This window comes from Thalia democratica, chromosome 8 (genome assembly GCF_965202585.1).
Source record: "Thalia democratica chromosome 8, ktThaDemo2.hap1.1, whole genome shotgun sequence".
In the NCBI taxonomy this organism is placed as follows: Eukaryota; Metazoa; Chordata; class Thaliacea; order Salpida; family Salpidae; genus Thalia; species Thalia democratica.
Genome location: NC_139172.1, coordinates 10,125,461 through 10,139,282, shown reverse-complemented (window position 1 = coordinate 10,139,282; position 13,822 = coordinate 10,125,461). Strand labels below are relative to the sequence as shown.

The 13,822-nt window shown below is 23.9% G+C and overlaps 1 protein-coding gene across 1 annotated transcript; it reads right to left on the bottom strand.

Moving 5' to 3' along the window:
- Positions 1–379: 379 nt before the first annotated feature.
- Positions 380–13,376, bottom strand: LOC145842440 (sodium-coupled monocarboxylate transporter 2-like). The gene is made up of 13 exons (XM_082949889.1): positions 13,172–13,376; positions 12,801–12,901; positions 10,900–11,088; positions 9,175–9,240; positions 8,638–8,757; positions 6,775–6,929; positions 6,334–6,474; positions 4,103–4,321; positions 2,526–2,650; positions 2,198–2,358; positions 1,830–1,981; positions 1,504–1,610; positions 380–1,202 (listed from the first exon to the last, which is right to left on the bottom strand). Exons 1-13 carry the CDS (start codon positions 13,221–13,223, stop codon positions 937–939), a joined length of 1,854 nt encoding a protein of 617 aa, XP_082806015.1. The 5' UTR covers positions 13,224–13,376; the 3' UTR covers positions 380–936.
- Positions 13,377–13,822: the final 446 nt, after the last annotated feature.

The window sequence follows — 13,822 nt, the reverse complement described above, 5'->3', positions numbered from 1 at the left end:
ATGAACTAATGCAGCAAGTTGAAAGAAAGTTTGCACTATTAGCAAATTGAAATATAACTTGAACAGTATCGATTCAATGTTAAGTTTAGTATAAACTGAGGCTTTAGTAAAAACGGCTATTGAAATTTCAATACTAAATGAATTAAAAAAAACGCTTTAAAAGTTGTAACTATCATTTTTTTATTTGAGAGTATTTTCATTGAAAAAATTAATCTGTTATACACATTTAATATCAAAGTTGTGTAAGTCAATTTATAGCTCGTTGCATTTAGCCATTCATAGACCAAAAAAGTTTTAATATACCATAAAACAAAATTTATCTTAACAGTTTTAGTTAAATTTAAAGTAGTCATGATTGATTAGATACCATAAAATTATACAACAAATGTACTTGAATTTTATTTTACAACCTTGATAGAAAGTTAAGAGAAGTTTTACATTAAAATAAAAGTTAATGCTAAATTAAACACCGTTAAAAATTTAAAATAGATTTTATATTGTGTATTACTTTAATATACTTGAAGTAAAATCTAATAAAAAAAATTCCTAAAATTTTAAAGTATTAAATTTGTTTTTTTATTACATAATTTATGTTTAGATAGGTTTCCGATATGATTTTAAAGTATTTTAAGGTAAAACTTCAGTTTTACTTAAATAGCTTGTGAAAATTGACGTAATGTTTACACTTTTTTAGATTATAAAGTAAAGTTTGTTTGGAATTTAAACTTTAAAACAAGTTTATTATTCCAAGTCAAAATATATTGTCTACTTAAAAAACCACTTGATGCTTTATACCTAAAAAATGTTTTTCCTATGACTTCCAATGCATTTTGTAAAAGCAACCTTGTCACTAAACGCGATTTGTTTAGATCAAACTCATCAACAATAACAGCAAAAAAGAGTGCTGATATTTCAGTTTTGGCTCTATAAAGCTTATCACACTTTACACACGATTCCTTCGTTGCTATCAGTAGTTTCTTCGCTGCCGAAAGACTCGAGCTTCAAACCAACTAAAGAGTCAGAGTCGTCTTCGTCAAACAAGCTTGATCGCGGCAGCTTCTTAGATTCGTCTTCATCATCGTCGTCGATCTTCAGCAAAGGAACTCCGAAACGGAAAAAAGAGTTGATTGAATTTGGTAGAAAGTTGAGATTAATCAGCGGTACAAACATGCTAGGGTCCATCTCACTTGGGTCATTTTTTTCTGTTTTATATAAAAGGCTTTAGAATACGATCATAGTTTAGAAAAAAGTGAACAGTTTGTTTCATAAAATTTTGATTTTTTTTTAACTTAATAGATATAGTTGGTAGTTTTTATTTAATCAGTTTTTTAGTTTTCGTTACAATTTTTTTATCAACTAAACATAATGCAGGCTATTAAAGAATAAAACTGTTATAACTAAAAAACATGTTCAAAACTTTATTTTTTTTAAATTTCTACAATATAATGAATCAATACAAATTTATAGTAGAAAGGTCACGATAGGAATGTAAAAGCATCGTACTTGTTATTAATGACACCATCGTACCAATGAAAACCACTGTAAAAACCGAAATCATTCCATATGAAAATGGATTAACCCTATACAGAGTAGTCGGTAGTGTTGCATTTCTAAAATAAAAACAATATAAGTTTAATGATCTTTTAATAACTAATACTTTTTAATCTTCCAATAACTAATCTTCCAATAATAAGTTTTTTTATAATTTATGATAAAAACCAAATAATATATACGTATATAAAGTTACATTAATAAAACACTTTCAGTTTGTAAATTTTAAAGTAATATTTTTATATAAACCTATAAAAAAAATCTCAAACAATAAATACCCGTTGTACTGATAAGGTGAAACAAAAGTGATAGGTTTAGAACAGTTTATGAACATGGGTCCGGCAGGAGACGGTTGGTAAGGATACATCATCGACCCGATTGCCATCCACAAGCCTAAAAAAGTAGCACTCATTTGACCCACAAGTGCACCCTAAAAACGTGGATCATTATAAAAATATATTTTTCATCTTATTTTTATGCTGTAGTGATTTTCAGAGGAAAGGCTTGAAGATTACTTTAAAAGCCGTTTTGATAAATTATAGATATAAAAAATTGTTGTCAGTGAGATATAATAAAGTGTTATATTTGTAAGTTATTAGTTTTAAATAAATAAACCTATTTTTTTAGTAAAATAAAAAAAAAAAACCTTAGCATTAGCCCATGGTACAAATATTCCTAACGTAAACAGTCCAAGAACAGGACCTGCTATGACTCCTGACAATGCCATAAAAACTTCAACAAAGTTACTTTGAGAATATCGAGCTAGCATCATTGAACAACCCAAAATAAGAAATCCAAACAAAAACACTGTAAATTTTGACGAATTAAAAAGTTTAGTTTTCAAATTATAATTTATTTTAAAAAAATATTATGCTTTTAATTTAATCGAAATATCTAACAAAACCGGAAAAATATTAAAAGAAAGTTGAAAACAATTATTATCAACAAGACAAAATACTAAACAAGATACATACCAATAAATTTACTGAAAACAAGTCTGTTATTATCTGGAGATAGTAAAAACTTTTTTGTAAGCTTTGGATTTATCCAGTCTTCAAGAATAAGCATAGAAAGAGCATTTAGTCCTGATGATACAGTGCTATTTGATAAAGTAATTTGTTTATTTAATTGTATGAAAACAATGTAAGCTATTTTAATTTTAACATTTCTAATCTTTTAAATACTTTTCACTTTTATTTACACCTACCTAATTATACCACTCAAAACTAACTACTGTGGTAAAAAGTATTTCAAATTAAAAAGCTTTTAAGCAATTAAAAATGTTATAAACCGTCAAACCGTTTTACAAGGTAGTTAGTTATTATAGGTTATGTATCTAGTAGTAGTATTTATACATTTAACTAGTCAGAGCAAAAAATTATAACATAAATCAAACAATGGATGCATTAATTTAAAAGCTTACTCCTCAATTAATATATCATATTCTATTTTGATAAGATTTAAAATGTAACTGAAAATTCCTTAAAGGGTGAAACTTAGTTTTGCAAATAAAAATCTTGATTAATTAATCTTGTATATTTGTCTCCCTATTTTAAAATAAGTTGAGAAATATTTTTGTTCAATTTAGAACCTCAAATATAAATCTATTAAATAAATACGTATAGATAAACTAACATAAAATTTGTATTTTGGTTTTATGTGTAAACACTTAATTTCTATACTTTAACGCAAGCTTAACTTTTGTTATGCTATTAACTAAGTTAGTGTTGAACATTTAATTTTTAACAACTAATAAAATCCCACTATATGTTTAAATAGTAAGGAAATGTTGTTTCTAAAACTTTTTTCAGGTGAAACTTAACTAAACTTATATTGACGCACTTTTATCTGTGTAAAACAGTTAAAAGAGATTCACGGAGTTTTTCATTTCGGTAACCTTTAATAAATAACTCTGTGGAACTGTGTTAACTGTTTAACGTAGAGTAACGTGCGTAAGTTATTAAAGCATTACTGTGCAATTTGTTGTAATTATTATATTTAATTTATTATTAAAAAATATATATATATATATATAATAACGACGTTATCTTTGTTTAGATTTCAAAGTACATAGTTATTACAATGCTTATACTATATTAGCGGTAAAACTCGCATATTATGTTATTAAGTTAAAAAAAAAATTGCGCATTTTTGCTATTTTAGAAATAAATCATTACTTACTGACTTTTTAAAAAGTGCATATATATTTATAACTATTTAAACAAACAAATAAAACTATAGTTTTTCTCTTTTGTAAATCTTATATACTATTTACACATTTTTAGATATCTAAGCAGTTTAAAATAAATGTACTATATTATTTTAGTAAATTTTAAATATAATGTAAGGACAAAATTATTAACTATATTATTTTAAAAATTTTTAAGTTACTTAAAATATTTTAAGTTACTTAAAATAACTTTAATTACTGGCTAAAGTTAATATCATACAAAACATTAATAGTCTTTTTTTCATAAAACTGTACTAGTCTTTGTCAAAGTTAAATAAAAATTTCAAAATTTTGTTTTTTTTAATTTGAGCAGTATCTAACCTAAGGGCACCACTGTAGAGTCCGCTTATGAAGAGACCTGTAAATCCTGGAGTTGATGCAAACAAACGGACAGCCAGTAGTGGCAGCAGTTGGTCCACCTTATCAACTTCGCCAGTTAATAAAGGACTACATTTTTCAAATACCGCATACATAATTGATCCGGAAAAAATGCTCGAAAGCACAATGAGTGCCGTTGGAAAAAACGCAACCAAATTTGCTCTATAAAAAGTATAATCTAGAATGTAAAATAAATAAAACTTGTTTTTTTAGTAATATCTAGTTTAGAGCAGTGTTTTTAGTTAATAAAAAAAGTGGATGAAGTAATTGCTTTAATTTTGAAACTTGTAATTTCAAAATACTTTTCTCATTAATAACGTTATATTATCTAAGTTACAATACAATAATCATATAGACATAGACATTAAGTTACTTATTTTTTTAAGTATGGGTGACTAATTTAGTTTCAAAGTTTTAATAGTTGTGAAAAAGAAACTACACTACTATACTTTAGTTATTAAGAAAATTAACAGATACTTTTTTTGATAATTGTTTTAAAACAGTTTGTCGTACTTTAAAACTCTTTTTAAATGTTTAATGTCGTAAAAAAAATTTAAACTATATCAGTAAAAATAAATAAAAACTGTTTATAAAAATTTATTTAGGTTTTACGAAAATAATTTTTATTGGTATTTAAGCTACATAAGCTTAAGGCTATATGATGTTTGAAAGTCGAAAGTAAAATATCTGAAAGTATAAGCACAGTTTTTTCACGTTTAAAATAAAATACATAACTGAACATTCATAAAAAGTGTATACCGACTATCATATACTTTAAAAATTAAGATAAAAATCGAGGTTTTATAAAAGAATACTCTTATTACCTAAATGAAAAAAAAACATTCATTTAAAAAATTTGCACAGTTTAAATATACTGATGATTTAAAACTTAAACAAAAAAAGTTTTGCTCTTGAAAACATTTTATAAAATACCGTAAATGTTTATAATAACAGAAAAGCAAAAAAAAAACAATTTATTTAACATTTGTGATGGATTACGTTAAACTTGTTTTGGTTTTATATAATTACATTAAATAGTACTGAAGTACTTTGTTAGATTTTATTAATAAAAAAAACTTTTAAGTTTTTCATAGAGTTTACTATAAAAAATATTCATAATCAATATCTTTAAAAGTAATGCTTAAAAATAAATAAAAATATTTTTTTTTCAAACGAAACTACTGAAATAAACAATCTAGAGACCTTTAGAGTTTGGCAACTTTTTTAGTCAGTAGCCAGATTTACTTTAATTATTCTTTATAGGACTGAACTTACAAGAAAATTTTGCAAAGTTCTCCAGAAATTAGAAGAAATTATAATCCAGATATAAAAAATAAGTTTATTATAATAAATTTGTAATGAAAATAAATTTAACAAATATTAATTTCTGCTAAAAATAAAGCTAAGAGCACATTTAATTTTTATTTACAAATATTTCTATTTTAGTTATTGTTCATAACTTGTTTTCAAACTGAAAAAGATTACCTGAAAAGGCCAGATATTTTACTTGGCAGTGCGGATCCGGCCCGCGGGCCGTACGTTGCCCACACCTACTTTCATAAGTAAAAATAAAAATTGTTTAATTTTTACTACGGGTTCCTCGTATTGAAACTAATAAAAACTTTCTTTGTCACGAGACAAAATGGGCTTCAGTTTATATTCTCATAAATTCAACTCGTAGACAAAATAAACTAAGAATACAAATTTAATATGGTTTTTTAATAACCCGTAAATTTAATTGAGATATATACAATTTTATTAAATAAATTGGATCTTGATTACTTGTAGTTTTTGTAAATAAGCAAATTACATATTTTTTTTTTTAATATTGTATAATACTTTTTTAACGTTCATGAACAATGATTAAAAGCTTTATATAAAGAAGCTTATGGTCTTTTAAAACCACAAGAAATTAACATATCATAAATTATTAATTTTTTTATTACTTAATTAATAAAAGTAACAGTTTAATGTAAAGTTAAAAAAACAGTATTTAAAAATTATTATTAGAACCTAGGAAGTTTATTTTAAAAGTTCTATAGGCTTTTATTTATATATTAAAAAAATATAATAACAATCTGGGGTCATGAACAACACCTTGATTTATTTTAATAAAGTTTGAGTTTATAAAGTAGAACTAGTTTAAGTGATAACAAAAAGTTTTATTTTTTAACCTTCTAGCGTCTTTAGTTGTGCGGCAAGCTAAATATCTAGTCAAAGTAGACTGGTCCGCACAGGAAGCACCCGATAATGCAACTGACATACCAACACAAATTGTCCAAAATGTATAATACTCTTGAATGTTAGTGTCAAAGCTAAAAATATTTAGATTTAAAAATAGTTAAGAGTAGCTTTGGCTATTGACTTATTTTTATCAAGAAACTACTGATTTCCATGTAAGTGGTTTTATATTATGATTTGTGAATGCAAACTGATACAAAATGCCTTATTTTAATAAAGTTTTTAAAAGTTAACGATCTAACAAACATTTTTATTCAGAATAAAAGACTTAAAGCACTTAGTTAAAAAATTTACAGTATGTACTTGAGTTAAGCTAAAAAACGTTCTTTTAGTAATATTAAAAAGCAAACGACGTAAAAAAAATTGTTACTTACTTTAAAAAAGTATTTTTTTCTCCGTTATAAAACGATTCGTATATAGTTTCAGAGACTCCTACTTTATTAACTCCCACTATACATATTACAAGCTGACCTAAAACCATCACTCCTGCTTGTACAGTATCAGTCCACACTACAGCTTTAATTCCACCCTATAAAATTAAGTAGTTTTTAAGGTTATTATCTAAACTAATAATTTAAAAAAAAATTTGAATTTTACAACTAGATGAAAAGTCTCAAACAAAGATTATTTTGTTTAACAAAAGTTATTCATGTTTATTTATTCATGATTCTATTTGAATAAGAACTGATAATTTTTATTTAATAAACGAAAGATCTTTTCAATGTAAAAAACTGAGACAGTGGTTTTTTAATGGTTCCTAACCACTTTTTATTTTTATTTAAAAAGTATTCTTAATAAAAAATTTATGTAAAAAAACAGTTTTTAAGTTCTTTTAACAAATTTTAAATCTTAAAAGAAAAAAAAGAAAGCTACTTTTAAAGTACAAAATATTTTATAAAATTAAATAAAAAAGTCGTTTTATTTAAGTCCTTTTGTTAAAGATAAAGAAAAAAAGTTTGCCCATATGACTACTAGACTACACAAATTTTATTTTAAGCCTTGGTTTATGTTTAAGGTTGAAGCATTTGTAATATAGTTTAACCAAGTCCTTAGTTTGAAAAAATAATCGAAAGCAAAATATAATACATAAATTATGCATGTTTCTATTAAATATGGTTATGCTTAAATTAATTTACTTTTGTTTTTTTACTAGAACTATTTTAATATTTCATGGCTTGGAAATAATAGAAATTTCTTGTTAAAAAAAAATATTTTCTTTGATTATGATGATCTGAACTAAAAAATGTTTTTGTATTTAACATAGTTGTTACATGAATAATGACTTAGTGTTATAAATTTTATAAGTAAATTAATCAAATAATAAAAACTTCAAGCATGTCTAGGTATAACTAAGAAATTTATTACCGCCTAATTTTTGCTAAAAACAACTGTTGATTACAATTTTTTTTTAAATACTATGGCATAAAAGTGATTTTTACAGTTGTCAGAGATTATGTGCTGACACTTTTGAAAGTAAATAAATTATTTTTTTTACCATAAATTGAAGAAAATAAGGTGTAAATGAAATATAAATTACAGTAAGTTTTTAATATAGAAATTAACTTTTCATACATAAACATACTTGATTATTCTAAACACTAGCGCTTTTTACAATGATTTAACTCTAAACACTTGTTTAAGTGATGAGAATAACAAATCAACGACTTTAAAATACAATTTTATTGACTCAATAATGATTTTTTGTTACCTACATCAAAAAACAGAGTTTATCTGAAAACTTTACTCAAATATTAGAAAAACTGGTTTGTTTTTATTTAAAAAAGATTTTACTTTGTTAAAAAATTTACAATTTTTGTCTAAAAGTTATTAAAGTTAAGTTTACATATCTTAAACAAAAAGACATACAAAACATTTTATGGATGTACTATAACATAAAAAATTGTAGTTATAATGTTATGTTACCAACTATTAATTTATTTTTAAAGCTAATAGCAATTACCGTTTTATATTGTGGAGTTTTTAGTTTAATTGTTTAAAGAAAACTTCAAAAGTTATATCTAAAAGTTTTTATAACATTGTCATCAACTAATTTTAACAAAATCATGTTCTTTAGATAATAATAATGCAAAGATAAAAGATTTTGCTAATGTAATATATCCTTTAAGAAGCTTTTTTATAGATTAAAAAAATAATGTCTTTACTATGTAAGAATGTTTTCCAAAATTAAATTTAAAATTACAGCTTTAATTATGTACATATTTTATAATAAAAATAACCAATGCAGTGTATACAGTGCAGACAGTAGCTGTTATTATGAGAGATATTGTCAAATCAAGGTTGCTAACAGCTGACATTGCCATAGAAGGCACATATATGTTTATTCCCATAAATAAGATCTGAAAAATATTCTTTTTTGTTGAATGAACTTCACTTGTCTACAAATGAGCTAGATTAGTTAACTTTGTTGAATATTATATAAACTAAACAAAACTATTTTATGATGTAGATTAAATCAATTTTAATTTATACATAAATTTAAACGTCTAATATTTATCGGAAAATTGTTTAGATACACAAATAACAAACTAAAAAAAACTTATTATTTTTGAATACTTTAGTAGTTTATTTTGATAATAGTCTGTTGAAATGTTTCGCATCCTAATTTATGATAATTAGTTTAATATGCTGATGCTCCAAATATTACGCTGTAAGGTACAAGTTTGGTTTTCTAAACAAACAATAAAGTTATTCAAAGTCTAACAAAACTAAAACTTTTTAATTTCTTTGTTTTAGAAATAATTTTGGAAACTAACCATGTTTGTTATTGAAAGAAAAGACGCAATTTTTCTGATTTTTGAGTGAAATCTTTTTTCCAAGTACTAAAAAAGGTAGGGTTTGTGTTTAATTGCATGGTTAATAAAACTAGTTGCTTAAATAGATACTAAACATGTACATGAATATATGTATTTATAGTTTATAAGTCGTTAAAAAATTTAAACTTGTATATAAAAAGATGTTTTACAAATATTTAGTAAAAAGGTCGTTCAATATTGCAGCACAACATTTTTGTGGTATTATGTAAGGTGCATGGTATGAACATTGCTATTTGACTAAAAAGTTAAAACTTGTTTGCTTTAATGCAGGGATGTTTTTTTTTTTAATTTCTATATTTTGTGTAAAAAGAACTGTGCAATTAAAAAAAAAGTTTAATTGGTCAAAAAAAACTTGATTATATAAAAGTCTTTTTTGATTTAATCTCTAAAGCTTTCTTTTTTAGATGTCTACCAGTAAAAAACAAAAAGTAAAAGCAATAAGAATATTATATTTCTTTAAATAATCCAATAATATGTTTTTTTTTTGTAATTTACAAGTAAAAACAAGCTTATTTATTTGTTAAAAAGTGTTTTTAAAAACAACACTAACCAAAACTTTACATATTGATTATAACTAAACTATGTAACTATAAGTTTAAACAACAAGTAGGTCTATAAAAAAATTATCTAAAAGTCTAGTCTAGACTAAAGTGAAGGCATATTTACTTATGTTTTGTAGCGACCAATCTATTTTTGAATTTATTTATTTTTACTTTTTATTTTTATTTATTGAACGATAAAAAAGTGCTCAAAAAGCTCGGTCTAAGGACCTGGTGTACAAAGGAACCTTTCGGTTATCGAGTCGTACACCACATGCTTATAAAGTTTCTTACGAGCTATTACACATAGTTTTTTTATCATTCAAATATTTAGATCTTTAGCAATAAACAATCAATTAAACGAAAAGAAAAATGAAGGAAAATAAAACCAAACGAAAATTAACTGAATTTTGTGTTTAATAATGTACTTGAATCTTGTTTAGTAACATATGAACTAAAAAATATATATACAACTTTGAATTAAATTTTAAAAGTAGATAAACAACGCTAATAACAAACGTGTGAATACTTGAATTATAGGTTACAACTTCTTTAAAGAAAGTAAAATGTAATACGCTGAATGTTTTTAACTTGTTAGTTTTCAATAATGAAACAATTTTACTTTAATAAAAATAAATAGTACTTCTTTTATTTTAATATCGTTTTATTATCCTTTTTAAGATAACTGATAAAATTGTAGGAATATGTGTTCCAAAAGTATAAAACAAACGGTGAAAAAGTGTTTTACCAAACTTTTAGTTTCGTTTAAGGTGTTTAATCACTACAACTTAACTAAATGCATCTTTAGATTTGGTTGGAGTTTTAGTGAAAGAATAGTGAAGTTAAAAAAGTTATAAATTTTATGTAAAAATGAATAAAAGTCCTATAGAACAGCTTTTTATTAAGTACATTGTTTACAAATATTAGTCTTGTATTTGTCTCCTAGTACTCAAATTGATAGGATATGAATATTGAAATAGAAAGAAAACTTAAAAATCACAAATTTACTTACTAATTAATAAAAATTTTCTACAACATTGTAATCACAATAAATGCTTTCAATATGTTTTTTTTGTGATCGTTGTTGAAAAATAGTTGAAGTTTAACCATTTTTTAAAAAACTAACCTCGTATATTGATGTTAGTTTTGTCCTTCTTATCAAAGGAATGTAGTAGCAGTGGGCTACTGTTTGGGAGACAGCGCAAGCTACAACCATCCATACCATTATTGTTCCAAACAAATACGCTTGTGTCGCCAACCCAATCACCGAGTAAGCAGAAGCAAATGTGAGTGATATTGATAAACCTAATGGTATCTGTTAAAGTTTTAATATAGGTAAGTACTTAAAACTGTTCTAGAAGTAAAAATGCTTTTGAGTAAAATTTTGGGCTTTCATTTGAACAGATAACAATTAATTGCTTGCTTGACTATTTTATTAGTTTATCTTTGAAAAGGGGAGAGTAAGTACTAATATTTATTTACGAAAAAAATTACGAATCATTACTATTAATTAACAATTAGTGTTACTATATTTCTTATTAACAAATACAGAAAATACTTTTTCGTAGCTAAGCATAAATTATTTTACTTATAGCTTTTAAAACTTAAAAATTAACAAACAGTTATTACAGTTTAATAGGCATTTGTAATTTGCATAGATCAATGTATGATTTACGACAAACAATGCTTTTCCTAAAAAAAATCTAGAAGTATGTTATTTTAAGTACTATTCACTGACTAGAATTAGTCTAATAAATTTTCTGAATACGTTTCTCTTTCATTAAATATTAAAAACTATATTTTCTGGGCAAAACATTAATTTGTATCTATTGAGTATGACTCGATAACTAAAAGGTTTTTCTTATTCCAGGTCCTTAAGCAAAACTTTTTGAAGGTTATTACTTTTTAGTTTAAAAAATTAACTTTACTTATTAAATATTATACGAAATCTTTAATAAGCAAAAGAACATTAAAAAATTTTACTACTTATATTTTTTTTTTCTGAAAAAAATGAACTGTAAATGATAAAGTTTATTTTAATGTTGATAACTTGTTAAAAACTAAACATAACTCAGTATTGAAATTCAGCTTTTGTTTTATTCAAAAATTATGTTTTAAATAATTCTAATTTAGTTAATAATAAAATTAGATAAATTTGAGAGCAAATATAAAATTTCGTACTTATTTTTGTATCTTGTTGTTAATAGTGATTTTATACCTGACACTTTGGTAAGAAAAGTATTGTAAAAAGGAAAATACTTTACTATTTTATATAAATAAGTAAAAGTTTTCTAATTTTCTATACAATTTTTGTTTCTAATTTAAAATTCATACTTTTATCTATTTAGTTTAACTCAGCACATATCAAAAAATTGTCACTAAACAACTTTTACGTTTATAATATACTTTACAAATTAGTAAGCATTTTTTTTATACTAGTCACACTAAAAGTAATTTTAGAACGCTAACAATCTGTATTAAAAAAGATTTAAGAGTGATTATAGAAAGATTCGTTTTACTTCAAACTAAAAAATTAAAAATTAAGCTAAATTACAATTGATATTTGTTAATCTTTTACAAAAGCAAAAATAAAAACTTTAGTTTGTAAAGTTTGTTAAGTTAAGCACAAGTAGAAAAGTAGAAATGTTTAATTTTATATTTAATAAACTTAAAGTTTTAATGTCTATAAGTAAGCGTTTGTTACACTTTTTGTTTTATTTAAATTTGGAGTACAGTTTAGTAAAGTTATTAGCTAATGTACCGATAAAAACTTGTTTATACTTCTAACATGCTTGCAAATTTAGTTTTCATAAAATTTTTGTTTCAATTATGGTTCTTAATAACTGAAGAGCAAACTGGACGAATTTAGAGTGGTCCAATGTTTAATAAAATTACACTAATTTTCCATTGAAATGTTTATATAATTATTTTAACTGTTAAATAATTACATTATTTACCTTGTTAATTATTTAAATTTATGTAAAATTATTTACATTATTTTATTTACTTTTTTACACGCAAACTTACCGGATGAAGTGACTTTGATCCAAAAAAGTAGTCTGCAAGGTTACCCGTTCTGTCCTTCCACGCGTAATACATACCAATAGTTAAAGCTATTAGCAGCATAACTGCATTTACAAAAACAATCGATAAATTTTGTTTATGTATAAAAATAAAACAGTAAATTAATTAACTAATTAATGAAAAAAACTTAAAAATTTAAATAGAAAATTTTTTGTTTTTTAAATGTTTTCAAAATTAGTTTGTTAAAAATTACATTTGTAAAAAGTAAAAACTTGCAAAAAAAAAAGTTAGTTAAAAAGAAAAAGTCAAAACAAATATAAAAAACATTATGAAAGGTTTTGTTTTTACTTATAAAAATATAGATTTCCACAAACCTGCAATAACTACATAATCCATCGATGATATAGTTGCTTTTGAGATAGTCATGATAAAGTTTTAAATATTTTTATTTGTTAATTTTTCTAATTACTGCAGCAAGCTTGTGTTAAATAAGTTTTAAGTATAAAAAAGTTTATTATTATTAAAAATATTTAAAAGTATTGAGGTAAGTTGTTTTTACAACTTGTTTAAGGTACATAAAATATCTAAATCGTTAATTGTATATATAATTTATTATATAATATAAAATGACATCAATACTGTTAATTTTGTTTGCTCACACAAACAATTTTAACTGGTTCTTATCTCCTATAGAACTTTAAACTATTAAAAACATAATATGAAAGACTTTTAAACCACTTAAAGTTACATTCGCAAATAGCATTCAATAAACATTTAATTACTAAATTAAGACAAACTTACATAATAAAACAAAGCAATTTGCTTAAAAATGGTGTAAAGCAAAACACTACAGCCAATACTGAGAACGTACTACTTTACATTAAAATAAACAGTTCTTTACATTTGTCGAAATGAAAAACCGTGTGTATAGCAAAAATTATACTGACACAAAGACCACATCTATCCAGTTTTTGTAATAAATTCGCATCTTCAGAAAAATTTTGTTCGGTCAAGCGAAACGGAGA